Genomic DNA, 22,473 nt, shown 5'->3' on the forward strand with positions numbered 1-22,473 from the left:
AGGTGTTCCAGGACATTTCATTAACCTCTTTTCTTTTTCAGGGTTTCAGGTAATTAACCTCTTTGACTTTTCAGGTTTTCCACTAATTCTTTGTGACTAATTCACACCTGCACCATCAAATTAAGAGGTAAGTGGCAGCAGTAGTGTCTGCAACACACCTTGCACCTGCAATAAGTTCATGTGTTCAGATTTGACACAGTCTAACTCACTAGGTCAGTATTTCTGAGATTGTGTATCCTCTAGTTGTGCGCTGTGTTTGTGTTTTTTACTTGTAATAGTTCAGTCAAGTGAACGCAGCACAACAGTTTCTATTTCTGACGTTTGTCTGCAACAGCGTCTGTAAAAAGCATTCGATTGTATCCACATGTGTCACTGATGATCGCCTCCTCTCTCTTTCTACCATTTTCCAGTCATGTCACAAAGAAGTCTCCGCCTGCAAGAAGCAGGGTATTACACTGGAGACGGAACTCCAGTTATCTCCTACAAGGAGAGATTAAACAGGTAAGATGATGTGCAGTGTTTGTGTGCACATGCTGTGTCATTTCCTCACTACAATCTACACCAACACTTTGCCTTTTTTAACCTCTGTTGTGTTTTTCAGGATATTTTACAGGAGGACACATCATGGTCCATACAATGAAAATGTTTTAGAGGACTATCAGGATGTGGAGGACAATGTGGACATTAACAGTCACACAGCTGATTGTTTGACTGTTGGGGCTCAGGTCTCCCAGCCATGTGTCCCTTATAACTGGAGCCATCAACCAACAACAAATGGGACACAGAGGACTGGGGTCAAGAGAACCAGAGGTAAGGACTCTTCATGAGAGAAAGATCAGTTTCAGATGTATTTGTATTTTCTCAACATGTTCTAAACATCCTGTTTGTGTCTCTCTGCAGTTCCAAAAATGAACATCAGCTTCCTCCTCCTCATGTTTCTACTGGCTTTTGGTGAGTGACTCTACTCTTCCTGCTATTAACAATCATTTCTAATGCATGGTTTGATATTAGTTCATGAGTCAGGTCTTTGAGATGTTCCTTGTTAGTAAAAGTTTCATTTGTTGTCTTCCTCAGGATTTATATTAATACATGTAAACTTAAGAGCGGTCCACCAGGAGCTGCTGTCCCTCAGACAGTCGATGGACATGTTTGTTCCTCTGGCAGACACCATACCAAACTTTGCGTTGGAATCTCAAGGTAGGTGATCCACAGTCTTCATCTGAGTCACTATGATTCATTCCGTGTTTTACTGTGGAACTTGTTTACAGGTTGATTTCTAACTTCTCGTGTGTCCTCTTGATTGTGTGAGCAGGTGCCAGAGTGATTCAACATTTATCCTCTCACACATATTGGCCTCGAGAAGATCCAGGCTTAATATGGAGATGGATGTTCAACTGGTGGTACTCATCAAAAGCCCAGAGAAGAGTGATTCAGGTAGAGATTACACAGCCACTATTACTATTACAGCAGATTATAGTTCCACTGAAACAACATGGACCAAAGTTGTAGTTTAGCATCTGTGGAGACTAAAGTATGTAATCTTCTCTTCCAGGGTCACTCAGCATTACTACCGGGTCAGTGTTGGTGCTTTGCAGGTGAACAGGGACATTTATTCATCTGCCTGTCTCACCCGGTCTCTGTCACTCATGTGACCCTGGGCCACATTTCCAAAAGCCAGTCCCCCCATGGAAACATTGAAAGTGCTCCGAGGGAGTTTTCTATATACGTAAGTCACACCTTGTCCGTTGTTATCCTGAAGATATCTCACTAGTATTGATTCTGCCGTGCACAATGAGCCGTTGAGCTGATCTTCTCTGTCTCTTAACTTTCAGGGAGTGAGGACCAAAGAAGAGGCAGGCACCTATCTGGGAACACTGGTCTATGATCTGGATGGAGCTACGTTTCAGACATTTAATCTTTCTGTACGTATGATGTCAGTGATACAGTACTTCTTTGTTAAAATGCATTTTTCATTTTGCCATTGGAATGACTGCAAACTTCTTTAATTGAACTAACTACATCATGGAAGTGGAGCTGCTATTAGTCCACACAGATACCAGGTGCATCACAATGTCAGCCACATCTCTGATGTCTGCTTCTCTCTTTCTCCAGAATCCAGACAACAGTGTTTTCAGATATGTGAAGCTACAGACTGAGAACAACTGGGGAAACATGGACTACACCTGCCTCTACAGCTTCAGGGTTCATGGAAAACTTCCTAACTTTCACTGTTAAGCCTGGGCCTTTTCCTTTCATGTATTTGAGTGCAAACAATTGATAGGGATAAAACTCTTGGAACAATTATTGATTAATAATTAACGCTCAAGTACATAGGCAGTTGTCTATTCCCAATGCATCTTATTTCTGTCTGTCTAGGGCCGGCCTCAAGCAGATGGCTCCCCCCAAATGAGCCTGGTTCTGCTCAAGGTTTCTTCCTGTTAAAAGGGAGTTTTTCCTTGCCACCGTCGCCTTAGTGCTTGCTCTGGGGGTTTCAGGCTCTTTAAAGTGTCTTCAGACAGTTAAGATGCATTTTAGGCAATATAGTATATTGGATGGAACTTAATTTAACTTCAACTAAATTTAATTTAACTGAACTAAAATTAATTTAACTGATCTTAATGTAATTTTACATTAAGATTTTAACTGAAATTAACTGAACCCAATTGAATTTCACTTAACTGTATTTAACTTAACTGTACTTAGCTGTATTTAACTTAACTGTACTTAGCTGTATGTAACTTTACTGTACTTAACTGTATTTAACTGTATTCAATTTAACTGTACTTAACTGCATCTTTAATGTAAATAACTGCATTTAACTTTAATGTACTTAACTGTATTTAACTTTAACTGTATTCACCTTAACTGTACTTAACTGTATTTAACTTTAATGTAAATAACTGTATTTAACTCTAATGTACTTAACTGTATTTAACTTAACTATATTTAACTTAACTGTACTTAACTGTATTTAACTTTAATGTAAATAACTGAATTTAACTTAAATGTACATAGCTGAATCAAATTATAAATAAGGCCCAGGAGGTATCCTTTAATCTATAATAACAATAACTTTGCTACATTAACTGAGTAAATAAAAAAATAATATAAAACTGGAACTATTTGCTCTCTTTTCTTTTTACTACTGAGTGTATCCATCCATCTCACAAATGCACATACTAGTCTCGTGACAATCCAGCGACTATCTCTACAGTATGGAGTGATTAGAAACTATTATCTGTTCATCATTTCATGTTCAGAACACAAGGTTTAGTTTTATATCACAAAGTGCACTTCTGATGTCCATGCAGATTATTTATGGTTAAGTATGAAAAGATGCAACATATGAAGGAGGTACAGGATAACGAATTTTTAGATGACTCATTCTTTAACAAATACTTCATGCTACAATAAGGACATTTGATCAGATCTATAATTATGTATCATATGTAAACCGTTACATTCATAGAGCATAGAGACAACATAATATAAAACACTATACTGACAATGTTGCTCCAGTTCAACAGCTGTAAAAGCTGAAAAGTTGTTTCACAAGAGGCTCTGGCTCCCCCTACAGATCTCTGCCCTACATCACAATAACAAAGCCAGTCAAAACAAGAGCCACTTGTGCTACTTAATGTCATAAATAGCAGTGGTAACTTTGGCAATTTTAGTAGTCATAAACTGAGAATATAACTGTGGATGTATATGGCATCCTGTGAAGTTGGAATGGATTAACTTGGATGACCCCAGACGCCCTGTATGGCTGCCCACTGCTCCAAGTGAACTCACTCCTCTCCGTACAAATGGATGGGTTAAGAGAACAGAGGACAAACTCCTTGTATGTGCATGTATACTTGGTCAGTTAAGCTGATTTACATGTTGTACGGGATGTGCAGTTGGAAATAAATTAAACATGCCAGGCTAGGAACTACATGCTTCTTGATCAGTCTTATTCTACACCACAGTCTGCTCTCCCAGGAATATGATCTGAGACAACAAAGAAGTAGGCTGTTCTGTGAAGTGATATTAACTATTCTTGCACAGTTTGGATGATGTACTTTGTGTTCTTTTCTCTAATACCTTACAATGTATTTCTTGCAGAATGGGTATTCCAAGGAGTACAGAACAGAGAAACTGGCCATTTGATAAGTGGGATTAAATGTACTATTAATTGGGTGTAATTGACTTGTATTTCTACCTGACGTCAGATGACACATGATAAACGATATTATAACTTTACTTTAGTGGAGCATCAGTGTCTTGTGAGTCTATATCCCGAGAGTATAATAAACAGACCCAAAATATCCATTAATGTGTTTAAATGTCAGTTTCTATCTGTTTAGCTGCTTTACTTTGGTTAGCTAACACAAGCTAATTAGCTGGCTACCGTGACAGATGGCTTTATTTCGACAAAATAACGGAACACTAAAACTGAAAGCTTAGTCGAGTTGCTTGTGAAGTCTGAATTCTAACACAGTACGAATCACATGCCAAAGATGACTACATAACCAAGGAATAATATTACGCTGGATAAAAAGAAACTCCACGGAGCCGGGGACAGATGGACACCACTGACCGGAAACTCAAAGAAATTACTTCCGGATCATGTGACTTTCAGATTAAAAGTATCAAAGATGTTCTTAGTTTACACGTAAACAAACCAAACCTTCAGTCAAATGCGAGGCGCAACACAGTCTTAGTGTGTTGCTGGTGTGTGTGTCTTTACCATCTAGTTCTCATTAGGATCATCTAAATTAAATCAACCCTTTCTGCTTATTTTAGAAGGAGGAAGAGGGCCACTTGAAATAAAGAATTCAAAACCACTCTGGCATATTTCTGTGCAATTCATCATTCCTGCAAAGTCAGCCTAGCTGAGGACACTTCACTTCGTCTGTGAATCTATTAAGTTATCTGAAGTCTTCCAAAAATTGACCATTATTAGAAAATTACATTTTTAAAAGAAATACTTTTAATAACTGTTGAAAAGAACAGGAGGTCACATGGGTCAACATGGGAGACTAATCACTCTGTTGTAAAAAATAAGGTCTCAGCTCAGAGAAGCTCTGATAATCTAATAAATGTTAATTTATCACAGAAAAAGTACCTTCAGGAACATGTTTTTCTCGACAAGATGTATGGCTGCAAGGACTGAGAATTTATTTTTTCAATGACCTAGATTTACACTTTGGAGAGCATGCAAAGGAAAAAATGTGGTGTGGCTTTTTCATCAAACTTGCCTACTTTCCAAGCGATCCAACTGAACTGCATGTCTTTACTTCAGATCTATAGCTTCGATCTTCCAGAACCGTAATGCATTTGGATCACGACCAAAACCTTTCTCATCCATTTTACTGGTGTCAGTTGCTTGACTTGGATGCCATTAAGGGTGAATGCATAGTCACTACTATTGTTTATAGCTAAAAGGATGTGGGTTTCATTACCAGATGTGAAGTGGCTAAAACTTCCAGTAAAATGTCCATCTTCCTGAGTACTGCAATCACATTCATCTAATCCAAGCAATAACAACCCCTCAAATACTTTTTATTTATTATCTTTGTAATTTTAAATGCATTTCAAACATTTCATTATGAAAATCAGGCATAATTCAAATGGAAATCTGATTATTTTATTCATATAAAGCAAACTCTACAAAAAGCAAATTATATTAATCTAATCTAAAGAAATCTGTATTGCGTTGTACCAACACATTTTATTTTGTGGGCTAGGCTAAACAACAGAACCACTTTTGTATTTAATTCAATCCAGTTTAACAGCACCACAAACTACATCCTCCGAAATGATCATACATTTCAATTACCACCTTTCTAACATGATTCAACATAAACTGAACATTATAACAGTCATGAAGGGGATTTAGTGCAGGACTTTTAAATCAAATGCAGCCATCATTAATACACTTGTGCATCTCCTCTCTATCATGTATTTATACATGTCATTATGCAGCAAACACTGTGCAAATGCCACAACATAAGCACCCAAGTTATTATATGGTGGTTGATTTTCAAAAAAAAAAGAGCTTAGTGTAGATTTTATATGCCAGTCAGGCATAACATTATGACCACTGACAAGTGAAGTGAATAACATTGACCATCTGGTGACAATACAATGTTCTTTTGGGAAACTTTTGGACCTGGCATTCATGTGGATGTTACTTACACATGTAGCACCCACCTAGACCAGACCAGGCACCCCCACCCCATAGCAATGACACTCCTTGATGGCAGCAGCCATCCCCGGCAGGATGCAGCCTGACACAGACACACACAAAAATGGTTAAGGGACAACTTAACCCACTAACAACACGGTGTTGCCAGACATAACAGGACACCCTCAGAAGACCCATGTCCATTCTCTGACACAAGGGCACAAGGGCACAAGGAAGAACTACACAAAATTAGGCAGGTGGTCATAATGTTATGCCTGATCGGTGTATAAATCACAAGCAGTCATCTTTAATACGCTTGGAGGGCTGTTGTCACATTAAAAGTTGACCAAAATTAATATTTATACATATCATTATTATTCAGCAGACACTGTGCAAATGCCACGACGTAAGCACCCAGGTTATATGGTGGGCGATTTTCAAAATAAGAGCTTATAGTAGGTTTTATATACTTTACCACAGCTGGCATAGCCAATTTAGAGGATCTGCATCATATAAATTGGTGGTTTGTGCACTAAAAGGTTACTCTGAAAGTGATCCCTTCTGTGTGAAGTAAAAGAATGGCTTCACTGAGCATTATTTTAATAAGGTTTTGATGATTTCAGTATGTGAGTGGGACTGTCCCATAGACTATATGAAAAAGTAAGTCTGTTTTGTCCTGTCAGTGTCCAGGAGGAGGTGGTGCTGCCTGCCAGATGTTGCTCAGCAGCACTAACGTTACTTCCTGCAGCCCTGTGTTTGCTGCCAGTGCAGTCAGAGGTGATCTGCTCCCGCTGCTGAGAGCACTACCCGCTCCGCTCTGGGAACAAGCGGCCGACGGATTATCCAGCTCGGTAACATTAGCTCGTCGGCTAACGGTCAACACAGCAACCCGGGAGAGCCATGAAAAGCCGCAGTGAAAGTTAGTCACGGCTCACTTCGGGACTTTAATGCACGCAGATACACAGAAAAGGAGGTTCGCGGGTCATGCCGTCGCCCCCAGTGGAAACTTTTCTCTAGGATTTCCACTTGGGAAAGGCTAGCTTTCAGAGGCTAGCGAGGCTACAAACTATTTTTAATTGGCTTTGGGCTCAATGGCTCTCGCTTGTTTCTCCCTGTCATAGCGACAGCTTGGGAAATTGGAAGAGGCCCTGAGAAACTTCATGACAAACCAAAGGTTTTGAAGCCCGACTTCGGAAGACTGGCAAAGGAGCGACAATGAAGAAGCAGTTCAATCGGATGAAACAGCTCGCCAATCAAACAGTTGGCAGGCAAGTATTAAAATTAAAAGTCTGCTCTGTTTACTGATCTGAGGCAATCCAGCACACGGTTCAATGCTCGTGGATGTAGTTTAACTTTTAAACCATCCCAGCCACCGTTAAGCTCCGTTAACTCGCTGTCTAGCAGCGGACTGGGAGTTGAAACAAGGAATCACATGAGCTAAAGCAAAAGAAAATCTAATCAGTGGAGGCTGTGTTGTCAAGGAGGACAAGTCTTTCATGAATGAATCATTTGCCTTTAATGGCTGACAACCGAGCTGTAGGACAGGAGGCTGTGAAGACACGTAGTGAGAGCTGAATGGACAGATTTGCAGGAGTCTTGTTGTAAAAACTGATGCAGAAAGTGGTTTCAGACATGTCTGCTGTGTGGTAACAGAGTGTTCAATCTGAAATGTCCAAATCTGACAGTGATTTTCGGGTATATAGAGGAAGAAATGACAACAAGTCAGCTTCAAGGCGAGTAAGTGATACCTGTCAGTGCGTCCCTGCCTGGTCAGGGGTCAAACCTCCGCTGCCTGGTCCGTTTCTGATCTTACCTGTGCAGGATGAGGTCAGGCATCAAGATGGTACAAGATGACAGTGAGACAGGACTAATGTCCCGAAGCGGTGAATGAGCTGTTCTATACTGTAACAAGGTTCAGATTTTAGTAGCAGTAAGAGACTGTCCATTTATGAAACATTAGACATGCAGCTTCAACCAAACACCCAGCTTATGAACTAGATCAGTGTGTTACAGTGATGGACGTCTAGTTTTACAATCATCTCCCTCTCAACTTGAATCACACAGCGGTGAGCTGATAAGCGAATGGAGAACATATACACTCACTGACAGACTGTTATGTCATGGATGTGGATTTAGTGATATAATGTTCAGTTTATGTTAGAAAGGTGGTGATTTAAGTGTGTGGTCATTGTGGGGGATGTAGTTTGTGGTGCCGTTAAACTGAATCGAATACAACACTAAAGTGTTTCTATTATTTCTAAAACAGGGCTGTCAAAATAAACAATTTTAAACAATGCCAATTAACATAACCTTCACGCGCTAAGATTTAAGGCAGGGCTGTTTTATTAGAATGCATTTTTTTTCACTAGTGCGAAAAAGCAACTGGCAAGTGAGGGTATTTTTCTAGGTATAGACATGTCAGCTAGTGCTATTATGTGATGACACACTGTGTAATCTGATATCTAATGTAGTGATGGAGTCAGGATGGCAGGTCCTTTTCATCATGGTTGTCCTCGTGACTCATGGCATTATACGTGGCTTATATGGTGGTCAGCAGTGTTTGGAGTCACAGGAGGATGTCTGACGCATCTAGTAATGGATGGCACCGGACAAACACACTGACGGGGGCCAACGATTCTTTATTGTTTATCTGCAAATACGCAGAAGGAGAATTGACTTGCACAGGTTTATTCTCCTTGTGTAAAGATCATGGAATATGTATCGTTTTAAATGGGAGTGTACAGGTAAAGATCAAGTCTGGGGATGCAACAGCTCCACAACCAACAATCCAAAAACCCAAACTATTTTAATTTCTGTCATTTCTCTCAAGTTTTATACAAAGATGATCTTTACATCTAGGCTAACAGATCAGTATCAAACATGTTACTTGGGTTAGAAATATTTACTATTTTAATAATTCATTAAATAATTAGCTATTGTATTCTAATGCACAAATGTTTCCTGCCCTTTATATCACCCAGAAGAAACACAGGATTTAAAATTAAGTGAAAAATACAATAAAGTCTGTCCACAATTTTTTTTATTAAAATAGTGCTTTGGCCATGTCACGTCATTTTGAGAGGAATTAACTGTTTTTATTCTTTAAGTGCAGAGGGTTAGTTATTAAATCTGTTATTAACCACATAATAAAATGGCTAATTAATCAGGCGTAAGTAACCTGAAAATGAAAATAATCACACATAAGCAGCAGACACGGCGTTGGTAGTTGTTACTAGGCCGATAGAAAGTAGGTGGTTGGCAGCGTGCACTGACTAGACGGAGTAATTGCCGTGTTGCTGTCCGTTCGGTGTTTATCTGATGGAAACGCTATCGTCGAGGTTTACAGAGAGAATCCGCTTCAGTAATGTTCGTTACAGCCAAAAACTTGAGAGCAGGAGAAACAGGGCAGCTGGAATACTCATAATTTCCTCTCTGCACTGTACCAGCAGTAAATTAGAAGTGGAGAGAGCGTAATGCACAAAACAGACGTTTATATATGTATGTGTGTGTGTGTGTGTGTGCACCAGTTGCTCGCTCTTTTGCATGCACAAGTAGGGTTAATCCCCGTGCCATCATATACATGCACTTCTTGAATGAAGGATCTGTCAGCGGTTGGATTTAGGACAAACAAGCATACTCTGCTTTGTGCATTAAGCTTGCGGCTGCTTGCGTATCTGCAAAAAGTTTTTGGAGTCCAAAAGGCCCTCTCCGCTGCCCCCTGGGTTCCTGTGATTGTGCGAAGGCAGAACACTGTGTCCGGCAAGCAGCCGCTCCGAGGAAATCTCTCCTTCTTCTTCTACAAACAGGAAACTGCCTCCCAGAGACATGCTAGTGCTTTCTAGAGGACAGGACAGAGGGAGAGCGGGCTGGGAAAATTGATGTAGATCGAGAGTGAAACTGAAGTGCGTGGAAAAACAGCATGTGATCCACGCCGGGGAACACGGCAAGGATATTTATCTCTCCGTGGAAGGCTACTCTGGTTTGATGTCTGTGAACCCTCTGACACTGTACCCACGTTTGCAGCACGTTAATGTGGTCAGATTGTAACACCTTTAAATAGATAACATACGAACGTGGTTTTAAACTAAAATAAACTATCAGACTCCACAGACTTGCAACGAAATCCGAATTTTACCCTGTTGGTGTTTCAGTGGTTTTCTCTGTTATTTTTGAGATAATGACATCAATTGTGATTGTCGGGCTATCGCTTTTAGATAAGCTTTTCAGCGGCCGAGGAAGGAATTTGATTATCAACTCGCATGGTATGCACCGCTCGAGGGGCGTGCATGCTTCCTATAAGGTGCAGTTCAAAGGCAAATTCCAGAACAAGACCTCATCTTCCCTAGGCCTGGGACGTACGCAGATCAGCCAATAAAGCGCGTATCTCAGGGCGCACGTGAGCTCACTTATGGTTGGAGTTTTTCAGCTTCAAGGGAGTAGACACAACCGTCCCAGACCTCAGCTGAGCAGTGGCCACTTTCACACCAAAAAAACTAAACAACCACTGGAGAGTTCTTCCAAGAGCTGTAAAGCTTTATTATTTGTTTGCGAAGCTGATTTCCGGTATTAGCCGGCTGGTGGTTGGTATGGCCGCGTCAGACAGGTCTGTGTAATATACTTATAGCTAACATTAAGAGCTATGATCTGCACAAAACTCTAACTATGTTAACGTGGCTAGGGTAGGGGTCTGCCGTCGACCATCTAGACACTTCCCAAGTGCTTCTTGACATTGTTGGTGGCCTCAACTAGTGAAACCAACTTATAAAATTGGTTGACTCGCCAGCTTGTCATTGGAGCATCGAAAAAAGTCCTCTCAACTTTGATGTGTACAGTCTTCTTGAAGTGTCAGGCAGCCTGGCGCTTCATATCACTGGCTTCTTTTGAAAATGTATAGTAGCTTGTTGTGTAATCAAAGCCAGTTAGCCTGACGTAGGAGCTAAAAAAATACCCTAAAAACTAAGTACTGTAAACATGAATTATTCTCAGTTCCTTTTTATAAAAAAGTGCGTAATAGTAGAGTTATAGTAACTATGAAAAATTTCCTGTTCCTAAAAGTACATTGTCTGGGCTGCTGAGGTTGGTGGTTTGCCTCACCCGAGCGATGAGCTTATCACAAATGCTTGTGTGAGTCAACACAACCGCAGATGCTTTCGATCTCACACGCTGCGCTTCAGCGGCACAATGTATACCGTTTTCATCTGAGCTTTTTCCCGTCCCTCATTGTTAATAATTCACTGGGATTATAAACCGCCGTATTGTTTAATCCCCTTTGATGCCGTAACAACACGGCGGAGCGTTATGCAATTTCATGCAGATCCATTGTATTTGAAAGTCCCCGATTGGCTCGAGAGGGGCTCGAATTGAAAAGACACTTCCCCCCGCGGGGATCAACAAAATGTCACTGTTGAATTAACAGGGATAGGTGACTCCGGGCGTTCCCCCTGATTCTCACTAGGCCAGTGCTGCAGGAACAATGAGGTGTGTCAGCTGGGCGGCCTTTGTGCCTGTGATGAACTGTAAGGTTGTTTCAAATTATAGGTTGTGACCTATAATAAGGAAGTGGCACGACAGCATGGGGATTTCTGCATCCTGATTTGTCTCAAATAATATACTGAAGGGTCATCTTAACTTGTTTGACATAAATTAGTTCTAAACCAAATTATGCTCAGGTAAAAAGTGGTCACAGCTTGTGTGTGTGTGTGAGTACCAAGAGGAAAGCATCCTGTGTTGTCATGATGCACAGGTTAGCTTAATCTTGATCCATCCAAGTGTTGTGATGTCTCTCGCCCAGATCTAGTGTTAGCTTAACCGCTCACGTAATCAGCCACATTAGGTAGGTTGTATGGACTGAGTCACTCAATTATTCTCCCAGCTCCTTTCATCCAGGTCCAGTATCCATTACCTTGCGCCTTAAGCTGCCAACTGTTGCAGCCGTAAGAGGCAGACCCTCCCTAGCCCTCGGCTCGCTTGATTGTGTTGAGTGGCTGGTAACAGCGGCTCTATTGTTGCTCCCGGCCTCAGTATTCACTTACTCCCTTCCCGCTCTCATAGTGGATCGCCATGGTTACCATTCTGAACTAGTAGCCACGGCTGTGCAGCGAGGATCTCTTGTTGTTAAGAAGTCACATGCAGCGCACAGTGACACACTTTCTCCAAAGGGTGCTGCTTCAGTGAGGCGCGATGGGGTCAGCTCTTTTCGCCCCGGGTCAGCTGATGCCGGCAAAACAATTGTTGTTTTGTTTGTTGTTTGTCCTCTGACTAGGCAGTTCACGGCCTTTTTTTTTTTTTTTTGCCTCTGTAACACGGTGCTTTTTTTAAGGTTGGTTGCACAAGTGCGACGGCCTGCGCGTGATCATTCAGTTCGGTTGCGAACAGGTTAGGGCAATATTTGCACGTGCCGTTTAAACACCTCAGCAGGTTTCCTCGTTCACGTTAACATTCGTGAGCAGGGCTCAATTAAGGCCGGGCTACGAGTCAAGCTTTTCTATTACTCTTGGCTCAGCTGCAGTTTAGTCTGGTTTCCTTTGGTTGTTTTGATTTGATTCATCTCATGAGCTGCAGAGGTCATTAAGTAGAACAGACGCAAAGTGGTGTGTTCAAAGACATGGGTACAAGTGTTTTTTTTTTTTTTTTTTGGATTGACAGCGGTTTGTTGAGGTCCTGTGCTAAATTATCAGTTTTGCACATTATTACCTCCATTTTCTATGTTCTTTGCAGTGTTCCCAATTGCATTTATCGTATTACAATCCCTCTAGCCATTCAGTCGACTGGAAAAGGGTATCTGTGTGCATACGTATACAGAATGATCAAAGTGTATGATTTATAAGTGTGTATTCGTGAAAGGATAAGTGCACTTGATGAATACGCTGGTTTTTAAGACCACACCAAGAGCTGTGCAGCTTGTAAGCTACACCAGAACATGGATTCCATGCTGTGGCTTTAGGATTCGCTCGTATATGTGTGTGTGTGCATCATAATGTGTGTGTGGTTCACGTTTTTTTCCCCCGCAGCTATTTGGAAGTCTTGTCTGTAGGTTCTTGTGGCCTATAAGATGTGTGACCTCACCAACTTGGTTATGGCCCTCCTCCAGAGAAAATCTTTCCATTCATGTCGAGCCTCTAGATTATTCTGGTTTGCCACTTTTTGGAGTCTTTAAACCCCCCAAGCCCCCCCTCATATCTCACTATTTGTATTTCTTTCCTCCTGACCCCCAAACTATGGTTCCTTCTCTGTTTCTCCCTGCTCCCTGCCTCTGTGTTGTAATTGAAAGCAGCTGTGAGGAGGTAACTATAGTTCATGGAGAGCAGTCTTTGGAGGAGGGCCCAGCATTCATTTAGAGCTCCAGTTACCCAAAATGCAGGCAAGCGACTGTCTGCTGGTCCCTTCAATTAGAGGAATGACTTGGAAAAGGTTGCACATTATGGAGGCACAGCGATACCTGCACAGTCTTCATTCTGTGTAGCTGTACAGAGACAGAAAGTGTAATGTGACAGTGGGGCACTTAGAGGGAAAGAAGCACTGTTAATTGGCTGTATTTCCAAGATGGTACTGTGCAGTTCCTGTCCGACCAGTTGGGCATCATGCCTACACGGCAGTCGTGTTGATGCATCCCATGCAGGGTTTGACATGTTATCCACAGAGGCCCTTCCCCTCAACCCATAAGACCCAACTAACAACATTCTGTTGCCAGACAGCACAGGACACCCTCAGAAGGCCCATGTCCATTTTCTGATGAGTCACAACTGTTTTGGAGGCACAAGGGAGACCTACACAATATTAGGAAGGTGATGTCGTAATGTTATGCCTGCGCATCATTGACATTGGAATAGGTTATGTGTAATACCCAGATTATGAACAGTATGTACATTGTTGATTGCAGAGAGCAGTGTATACGTTTTATAAATGGTGGCTGAGTAAATTAGTGGTGGGATGTAGAGTTCATTAAGGTCACTGCATCAGGGAAGGGGCAACAAAAGAGATGACTCCACAAGATGACTGCAGACAGAAACAAAGTCTACCTCTCTAAGTCCTCCAAGCTACTCAGAAAATGTCTTTCTCTGAGGCAGCTTGACTTTGCTATGCATGGGCATTTTCTCTCTAATGCACCAATGATGTGAGCCAATTCTAGAGAGTGAATCAGCTCCTCTACAATATACCCAGCACTGAACTCCTTCAAATTATTTCTACTCAACGTCCTTTTACATTTGACACTGTTGATACGGCGTAGATACTGTAGGACAAAGCACCATTTACCTCCACTACTGTCACGTCTGTATATACCTGCGCTTTCTGTAAACAATACCTCCTTTGACGTCTGGTTATATCCATTGACTCAATACCTGTAAACTGCACAATGACAGTAAAGTCAAATCTAATCTCAACTTGTAATAACCTGTCAAACACCGCATGGGATGCACCAATACACGATTTTCAAGTTGGCACGGCACCCAACTGGTCGAACGGGAACTGCACAGTGCCGTCTTGGTGAATTCAGCTTGCGAACAGTCCTCGATTTCCTCCTTTCTCTCCTCTTGCTCCACTGTCACGCCAATTTTCTGTCTCTCTGCAGCTACACAGAATGAAGACTGTGCAGGTGTTGTTGTGTCTCCACAAAGTGCAAACCTTTCCAAGTCATTCCTCTAACTGAAGGGACCAGTAGACGGTTGCTTCCCTGCCTTTTGGGTAACTGGGGCTCTAAAGGACTGACAGAAAGTTTACAATGAAAGATTTCTGCATGTTTGACTGAGACACACTCGGAATTGTTGTATATACTTCTTGCCATCCTTGGTACATCCTTCTTTAGTAGCCATCATGACTTGGCGCATATACATGTAAGATATCTTACTTGGCAAAAGACCAATTGCTGTCTAGTACCGCAGCGTCATTTAGACTAATAACGGTCTGTTTTGGAAATTGTGATCTCTTACACTGCTCATTACTTTGGAACGTAATAATACTGTATTATATCGCATAATGTGTTACAGAGCAATGTAGCATTGATCCCTAGACATTCTCTGATTAACAGCTCGCTAAAGTAGAGAACCATAATATTGGTGTAGTATGGTTGGATGTCCTCGATAACATAACACCAGCAACCTGCACGAAGGCATTGGTAATGTGCCAAATGACCCCCCAGTAAAATCTCAGGACTCAGCGTGACTTCAGCCATTGACCCTCCGACAGATGCCACCAGCATTTGTGTAGGTGTTGATAAGCGGCCTGAGCCCAGACTCCGTTTCCCAGCCTTCTCCCTTTAAGTGAATCTAATCTGTCTGACCTCTTCAAGTCCAGCCATTAGCTTACTATTAATAGGCTCGCGCGTAGCAGGGCTGTATGGCTAGTCTGTGCGAGACACCATGAGCCCAGCTAGCTGTAGCTTGTGACACACCTGTGTAACGCAAGCTTTTTACAGTTCATCGCTCTTTAAAAGAACATGACATATAGGGTTTCATGCAGATACAGTTGTGAATGGAAACATGTTTTTGCTTTAGCACACCCGCCGGTCCTTGGCTACACACTATAGAGATCCACCCTCTCCCTAAGCATTCCCACGGACGCCCAAGATGGTTTCTAAGCTCGGAAACCAGTCTTTCAGGAGTATTGTCATTTGTTGGGGCAGGTATTTTTACAGTGACTGCACAGCGTGTTGAACTTCTTATCTGATGTATGTCAGTGCTAATCTCTGTTGTCTTTTCTCACCCACAGAGCGGAGAAAACAGAAGTCCTCAGCGATGACCTCCTGCAGGTAAATCATTGATCAGACCGTGAGCGGCTCTCAACATGGCTGCATCTGTCAGGCAGTAGTCTCGCGTTGGGAGGCCTAACTCCACAGTGCTGTGTCAGCACTGGATAATGGTCTGGTTGCACTCATCATTGAGGGATGGTGTGGGTGGGAGGAGGGGGGGAGCTCTGGCCTGGTGGAACATTTGCACATGGATAGAAAACACCACAAACACAGTAAAAGAGGTAGTGCATGGGAACTGTGTTATTCAACTTTTACAGTTTAAGACAGACATGATTTGATAATCAGTGCCCTAGATTTCAGTCCTGTGTATGCTTTAGCTAAACCTCAGATTATTGGCTGGCAGTATGTTGTGCTTGCAGAAATGTATTGATCCAGTATCACAGAAGCGCGTGCGAAGTGGAATAGATCGATATTGGTCAATGTCTGTAATGACACCTCTCCTGAGTGAAATCATTTTATATTTCGTTGTAAGTACAAATACAGGGCTGCAGTGATGCAGTAATGTAAGTGAATCTTAACTTTTGTGATGCATCATTAGGTAAAACTAATGCACTGGTTGTGCATAACATTATTCCTAATATTGTACAGGTCTCCCTTGTGCCTCCAAACCAGTTGGAACATGGTTCCGTGGTGTCTGGCAACACAATGTTATTAGTGGGGGCCTTTGGGTCCTATGGGTTGAGGGGAGGGGCCTCTGTGAATCATCCCACAGATACTTGATCAGTTTGAGATCTAGTGAATTTGGAGGCCAGGTCAGCACCTTCAGTTCAGAACTTTGAATTGTCACAAGATGATTGATCAGTGTTATTTACTTCTCCTGTCAGTGGTTTTAATGTTGTGGCTGATCAGTGTATACATGCATTCAAGTTCCAAAATGACAGCAAAATCAGGTGTTTCACTTCATAGTCAGCCCTTTCACTTGTAGTAATCGCGCTTTCATTCTGCAGCCTCTGCACATTATTGTCCTTATTAAATGACTCCTCTCTTACTTGTTTTTGCAGTAACTATTCCACCTACACGCATGAAAGCCTTTTACTTAGTTTACTGCTGCTCTGTGAAGAAACTCATCGGCTGCTCCTCTCCATTGATTTGTCTGAGTGCTACAGTGAGACAGGCCAGCGCTGGATGCAGAACAAACCGAAGCAGTGCCGACTTATAAACAGCAGCTACTGTGGAGAGATAGAGCCAGAAAGAGTGTGTGTTTGTGTGTGTGTGTTTTCATGCCAATTAAGCAAGCTCACTTATTGGATCCTCCTCTCTGACGGAAGATTGTTAATCTGTGCGTTCAGTCGGAATAGTCCTCGATTGAGATGACTGCTAGCTCATGGTGCAGTTGCTGACAAACAGTTCCGAAGCTATTCTGTAGCTGTGCAGAGATCAGCATAGGCGTGGATGCATCTCCTCTAAATAACTCCGTCTTTATATGTGAAAGCTGCTCATGTCGGGATTTCCCTGGTGAAAATTATCTCCAATCCTCCTTCTGATTCAGATAGCAGGTGGGATTGGGGCAAAATTCTGGCTGCTCAACAAAGACATTCCAGCAATAAAGATAGTCTATCTGTATGAAAGGGAGGCGTCATAAATGTTCAGACGAACTCGGTTGCCGCCGCGTTGCTCCTTCAGAACAGACACAATGTCAGACGCCCTCTATTCTTATAATTCTGCTCCACGCCCATTTTTGCAGTCAGTTCTTAAATAAACAGATCTGACAGAGCTCCTGGTACATTCCCCTCTGAGATGAAAGGTGTAAAAATGAAAATAAGCCTTTATATGGACATTTGAGTGACGGCTAGAGCATGAGGGTTAGATTCAGAGTCGGCTGTCTTTATCGTAATCCAAGTGGACAGTGGTGACTAAGCGCTCCGGGTGCTTTTCACTGAAGAGAGGATGTCTTATTTTCACTGACAGTTGACTTTGACCGTTCCTCAAAGACACAATTGTTCTGACTCTGTTCAGCCGTTGTTTCCCTCTCATGCTCCGTTTCTCACTCTCTGATGGAGGAAAAGGGAGTGAGTCACAGGGAGCTTGAACTCCCTCGACCTCCCGATTCCCAAGATGGCTGCTTTCCTTCTTCTCCTCCAGTTCTCAGTTTGCCCCTTCATAAGGAGAAACATTTGCGCAGCGATGACGTAAGAGCTATTTTTAAGACTTTCAACTTAATTTGTATTGTACATACTTTGGTTCGGCGTCAGGTTTTATCAGGTTTTATAACTTGTGCTACAACTGTTGCTTTAGTTTTGACGGAGCAGTGCACTTCCATTTCTCATTGATGGACATATTAATAACACTTATGCCTTATTATCCTTCCTGTCAGATAATACAGGTAAGGATTTTACACATTTTTCCATCAAAAATATCAAGTATTAGAATTGGGAAGGGATCTGGAAGCAACTGGATGCAACAAAACATCCTTCAACGATAGTGAATCTCTAGGTTAAAAGTTTTTGAACCCTAAATTTGCTCAAAAGATCATCTGTTTTTCTCACAACCCATTCAAACTAAATCAAATTATACTTCTGCGTTCATTTATTCGAGAAAATTATTTTTTTTTACTTATCTGTGAGTTGCAAAACGATGTGAACCCTTGTTTTCAGTGCTGGGTGTGACCAGCAACTAAACGTCTCCAGTAACTTCGTCTGCAGCGGCTTGGAGGGATTTTAGCCTGTTCTTCAGCACAGAACCGCTTCAGTTGTAAGATGGTGGTGGGTTTCCTCACATGAACTCCAATTCACTCAGCGGTCTGGGACCAAAATGTATCCGAGATATGTTTGTCCAGTGCTAAACCTGGTAGGTCTCCACGGGGACTGGTCAGCTAGTGGTGCCCAGATTTCAAACCAGGCATGGTGATGCATGTCACTCCAGTTGGGAGCTTCAGAATGAGTTTTACAACTCTGTTAGTTATTCTGTAAATTTAGATTTTGATCAAAGTCAACCAGTGGGTCTTTATTGGCATAGACATATATACATAGACGCTTCATTGAGCGCTGGACCATACGTCAACGTCGCCGCCATATTGGAGGAGGCAGCTCTGTCCAGCGAACCAATACGAGGCAATGGAGTGAACTTCATTAACCGTCTTCTACAAAGTACTATAAGTTAATGCCTGTCATTTACACATTCACACACAAATGTATATATTCAGGAAACCGAAAGGAACCAAAAACAATGTCTGTAATATTTACTACTCAGAACATTACAGACGTTGTTTTTGGTTCATATCGGTTTCCTGAATATATACGTTCGTGTGTGAATGTGTAAATGACAGGCATTAACTTATAGTACTTTGTAGAAGAGTTGCCTCCTCCAATATGGCGGCGACGTTGACGTATCGCAACAACGGGCCAACGAGCTCAATGAGGCATCTATGTATATATGTCTATGTTTATTGGTTGTCTTGTCACTATGTCTTTAGTTTACATGCGGCCTGTATTTGGTTTATTCTTAGCCCGTTCATCTGAAGACCTTTTTGTGCATCGTCTTCAAGGGCGGGGACGACCCACCCGGCATTCCTGTGCCAGCTGTCCATTCCTGACTGCTCCTCTGCATACAGTAGCAGCCTGTCTATAAGGGGTACCACAGAAACAGTCAGAAATAACATATTGTCTACTTGCACACTCGCTTATAGTTGAGTGTAATAACTGAAGGCATTTGGCAGCCATGTGTTTGGACACTTCTCCCATATTTTCCTAATTCTGACAAAGAATATCTTGTTTGCCATCCGTGGCTCATTGAATAATTTTACCCTTAATGCGTCACGTTGTGTTATTTTAGTTCTCTCAGGACTAGTCCAGACATGTTAACATCCTCTCTCTTAGGAACCAATAAACAAACACAGCCACCCCCTTGTCTTTTTTTTCACCCCGTCTGTCCTACTTGTTATTGGGATTCCCTGGCCTGACACGTCACGGGATTGACCAAGTATTGACCTCATCACATAGCAGGAGGAAAAACACACCCTGCTGCCTTTCAGTTCTTTTTGATTTGCACGCTCCTCTGCTTATTAGTGTTGTGTGTCAGATCCAACTTTGTGACAATGGAAGGAAGACGAATACTGCCATGTAATCCAAACATTTCCCATGCAGTCTCCGGTCCTTCTCCGAGCACAGGGGGAGGGGTTGGGGGGGGGCGGACGGGAATCCCCTGAATGGTTTTGTGCCAGGTACTCAGTGGGCTGAGTCTAAGCAGCACTCCCAAGCCTAGGGATGTAGTGTGTGTGTATACATGTGCAAAAGTGTGTTCTGGTAACTTTGTATTTAACCCAGCTGTTTTGGGAATGCCGGGGTGCAGCATGGGTCGGGAATGACGTAAGAGCGCGAGAACAGAGTGAGGGAAAGGATAGCGGGGGGCGGCTGCGAGGGGAGGCGGATATCTGCTGTGGAATTCCTGAGTTCCGAGCGACTCCGTTCTGTTTTTGGAACACAATTGCCTGGTATTTGGTTGATCCTCCCTCTGCATTTGTCTCCATGTATTTTTGCTCAAGTTTCCCTCCAGACCTCAGTGTTCCTATTTATAATTGGAACATTGTTTGTCCCAACTCATAAGTACATGTTGATACATCGGAGACCTTGAGAGACTCTAACTTTACTTCGGTTGCATTATTTTTTTTTTTTTAAACAGAAAACTTAATTGTTCTGTTTGGAAATGGTACAAAACATTACAGGCACTCTTGCTTTTCACTTTCCCACAAGCGTTGCCAAGTTTAACCAGTTCGTTGCATCATCATGTCATGCAGGACGAACTTTTGAGAAGGTTTGAACAGTGACTTGCAATCATCAGTTCTATTCACGGGTTAGTGACGGTCGGCTTAATGTTGACACTGACTGTCCCGGGGAGACACCTGGCATGACGAGGCCGGTGAATAGTCGCCCCGCAGAGCTTCAGTTGGCCTCTTGTTTTTAAGCCTGAATAGCTGTGACTTCAGTCAATGACTGTATTATATCTTGTCAGCCTAAAAGCACAGAGTGGATCTGTGCACTCGGGCTCGTAGACAGGAGAAAGCCTGTGTAATCAAAAAGGCCTTTTTTAAAGCCAAAGACACCCTCGCCTTTGGTCACAGCTCAGAGGCCGTTGCTATGAAGACACTTCCGATGAGTCATGTGTTTCAAAGATAACATACCAGCGTTGTTCCGCAGGGACACGTCTTATCAATCATGCTTGAACTTTGACCACAGACTCCCAGAAGGGCGCTACAAATCAAATGTCGGCATGAAAACCGGACCATGTTAGACATCAGCAGTGCAGACACACTGTCGAGTTGGTTTGTTTTTGATGAGAAGCTCATTATATAATTGTGATAACATGTAATGGGGTTTGTTTTCTTGTATCCTCAAGTGAACGTTTTTCATTTATGCTGCATCTCTACAACCAAATTCAAGACTTTTAACAGAATGAACATATTCTTAACACTTGCTAAAAATCTTTTCTTGATGTCTTGTCTGGCACACAGATTGAGCGGCGCATGGAGTTGGTGCGTGTCGTGTCCCACAACACACACAAAAGGATGGTGTCCTGTCTACAGGGGCACATCGGCGCAGACGCGGAGAAGAGACATGTGAGGCATCAAGTTTGCTACAAGAATTTATCTTTAAAACAAATGATGTGTAATAACTTCATCTTTGGAATCATCCCCCAAAGAGTTCTCAGTATGTACGGCTGAAAAATATCCACGGTAGAAAGTACACTCCATGATTTCTCTTTTGTTTGTTTTTTTTTCTACCCCACACCACCCACAAAATTGCACCACAGTCCGTACCACGACTCTATACAGGAAATGGTCAGGTAAAAACCCTTATTCCGCCTCTCTGGTCCTCAGCACCACTTGCTCCATTTCCCATTCCATCATCTGTCATCTTTATTCACTATGCATGACACTTGCGCCTTTGGGAGTCTCGGGGTGAAAACAGGATGTTCAGCGCACATCAGTGTTTTTGTAAATGTAAACCATGTAGCTGTAAAAATAACTTCCAGCATTGTCAGTTGATAGATGTCTCACTTCCCTTGTTCGCATCTTAAGTCCCATTTAACATCTGTATTTTCCTCCTTTGCTGCGAAGGCTCTCTTCCTCTTTAGACTGTTCAATGGAAAGTCCTTGATGAATTTTCCATTGGCTTGAAGTTTCTGTATCAATATGAGTACTTGTTGTTCTCCTGCTTTGATCAAAGTATTTTAAGTCTAATCACTGTCTGCATCTGTTCCCCCGCCACATTCGCACCACAGAAAAAGCTTCCGCTCACAGCACTGTCCCAGGCGATGGTGGAAGGCGGAAACCAGTTGGGAGAGGACTCCTTGATTGGGTGAGTTTGTGATTGATTGACACACCAGACGTCCAATGGCTCGTCCTTGACAACTGTTGCTATCTGGAGCAGATGCACCCCAGAGAGTGTGAAATATGAGGCCATGCATTTAGGGCAAGCAGTCTGCGCGGTATTTTTTTTTTTTCTGTGTGTCAGGGAGCAATTCCCTTTCATGAGCATCACATCATCCATTCTGACCGAGAGAAACACACAAAACAGGACTTGTCGGTTTTCAGTTGAGGATCTAGAAAGTGAATGTCTCCAGA

The 22,473-nt window shown here is 42.4% G+C and overlaps 2 protein-coding genes across 4 annotated transcripts in view; both read left to right on the forward strand.

Moving 5' to 3' along the window:
- Positions 1–908: 908 nt before the first annotated feature.
- LOC311504294 (SUN domain-containing protein 3-like) lies at positions 909–2,563 on the forward strand (the record flags this gene model as incomplete). The annotated part of the gene is made up of 6 exons (XM_084567313.1): positions 909–951; positions 1,075–1,197; positions 1,313–1,434; positions 1,553–1,726; positions 1,833–1,922; positions 2,113–2,563. 6 exons carry the CDS (start codon positions 909–911, stop codon positions 2,233–2,235), a joined length of 675 nt encoding a protein of 224 aa, XP_084423439.1. The 3' UTR covers positions 2,236–2,563.
- Positions 2,564–6,907: 4,344 nt separating this feature from the next.
- The window catches only part of arhgap17a (Rho GTPase activating protein 17a), a 31,371-nt gene continuing 15,805 nt past the window's right edge, over positions 6,908–22,473 (forward strand). For 2 of the 3 annotated variants that reach the window (XM_084567366.1, XM_084567367.1), the window contains exons 1-5: positions 6,908–7,437; positions 15,875–15,914; positions 21,361–21,465; positions 21,660–21,692; positions 22,131–22,207. In XM_084567366.1, the coding sequence (XP_084423492.1) occupies positions 7,385–7,437; positions 15,875–15,914; positions 21,361–21,465; positions 21,660–21,692; positions 22,131–22,207 (308 nt within the window). In that variant the 5' untranslated portion in view covers positions 6,908–7,384. The remainder of the gene's footprint in view (positions 7,438–15,874; positions 15,915–21,360; positions 21,466–21,659; positions 21,693–22,130; positions 22,208–22,473) is intronic. The other variant, XM_084567368.1, reaches the window with a different exon arrangement.

The sequence above is a fragment of the Chelon labrosus genome, assembly GCF_963514085.1.
Source record: "Chelon labrosus genome assembly, chromosome: 19".
In the NCBI taxonomy this organism is placed as follows: domain Eukaryota; kingdom Metazoa; phylum Chordata; class Actinopteri; order Mugiliformes; family Mugilidae; genus Chelon; species Chelon labrosus.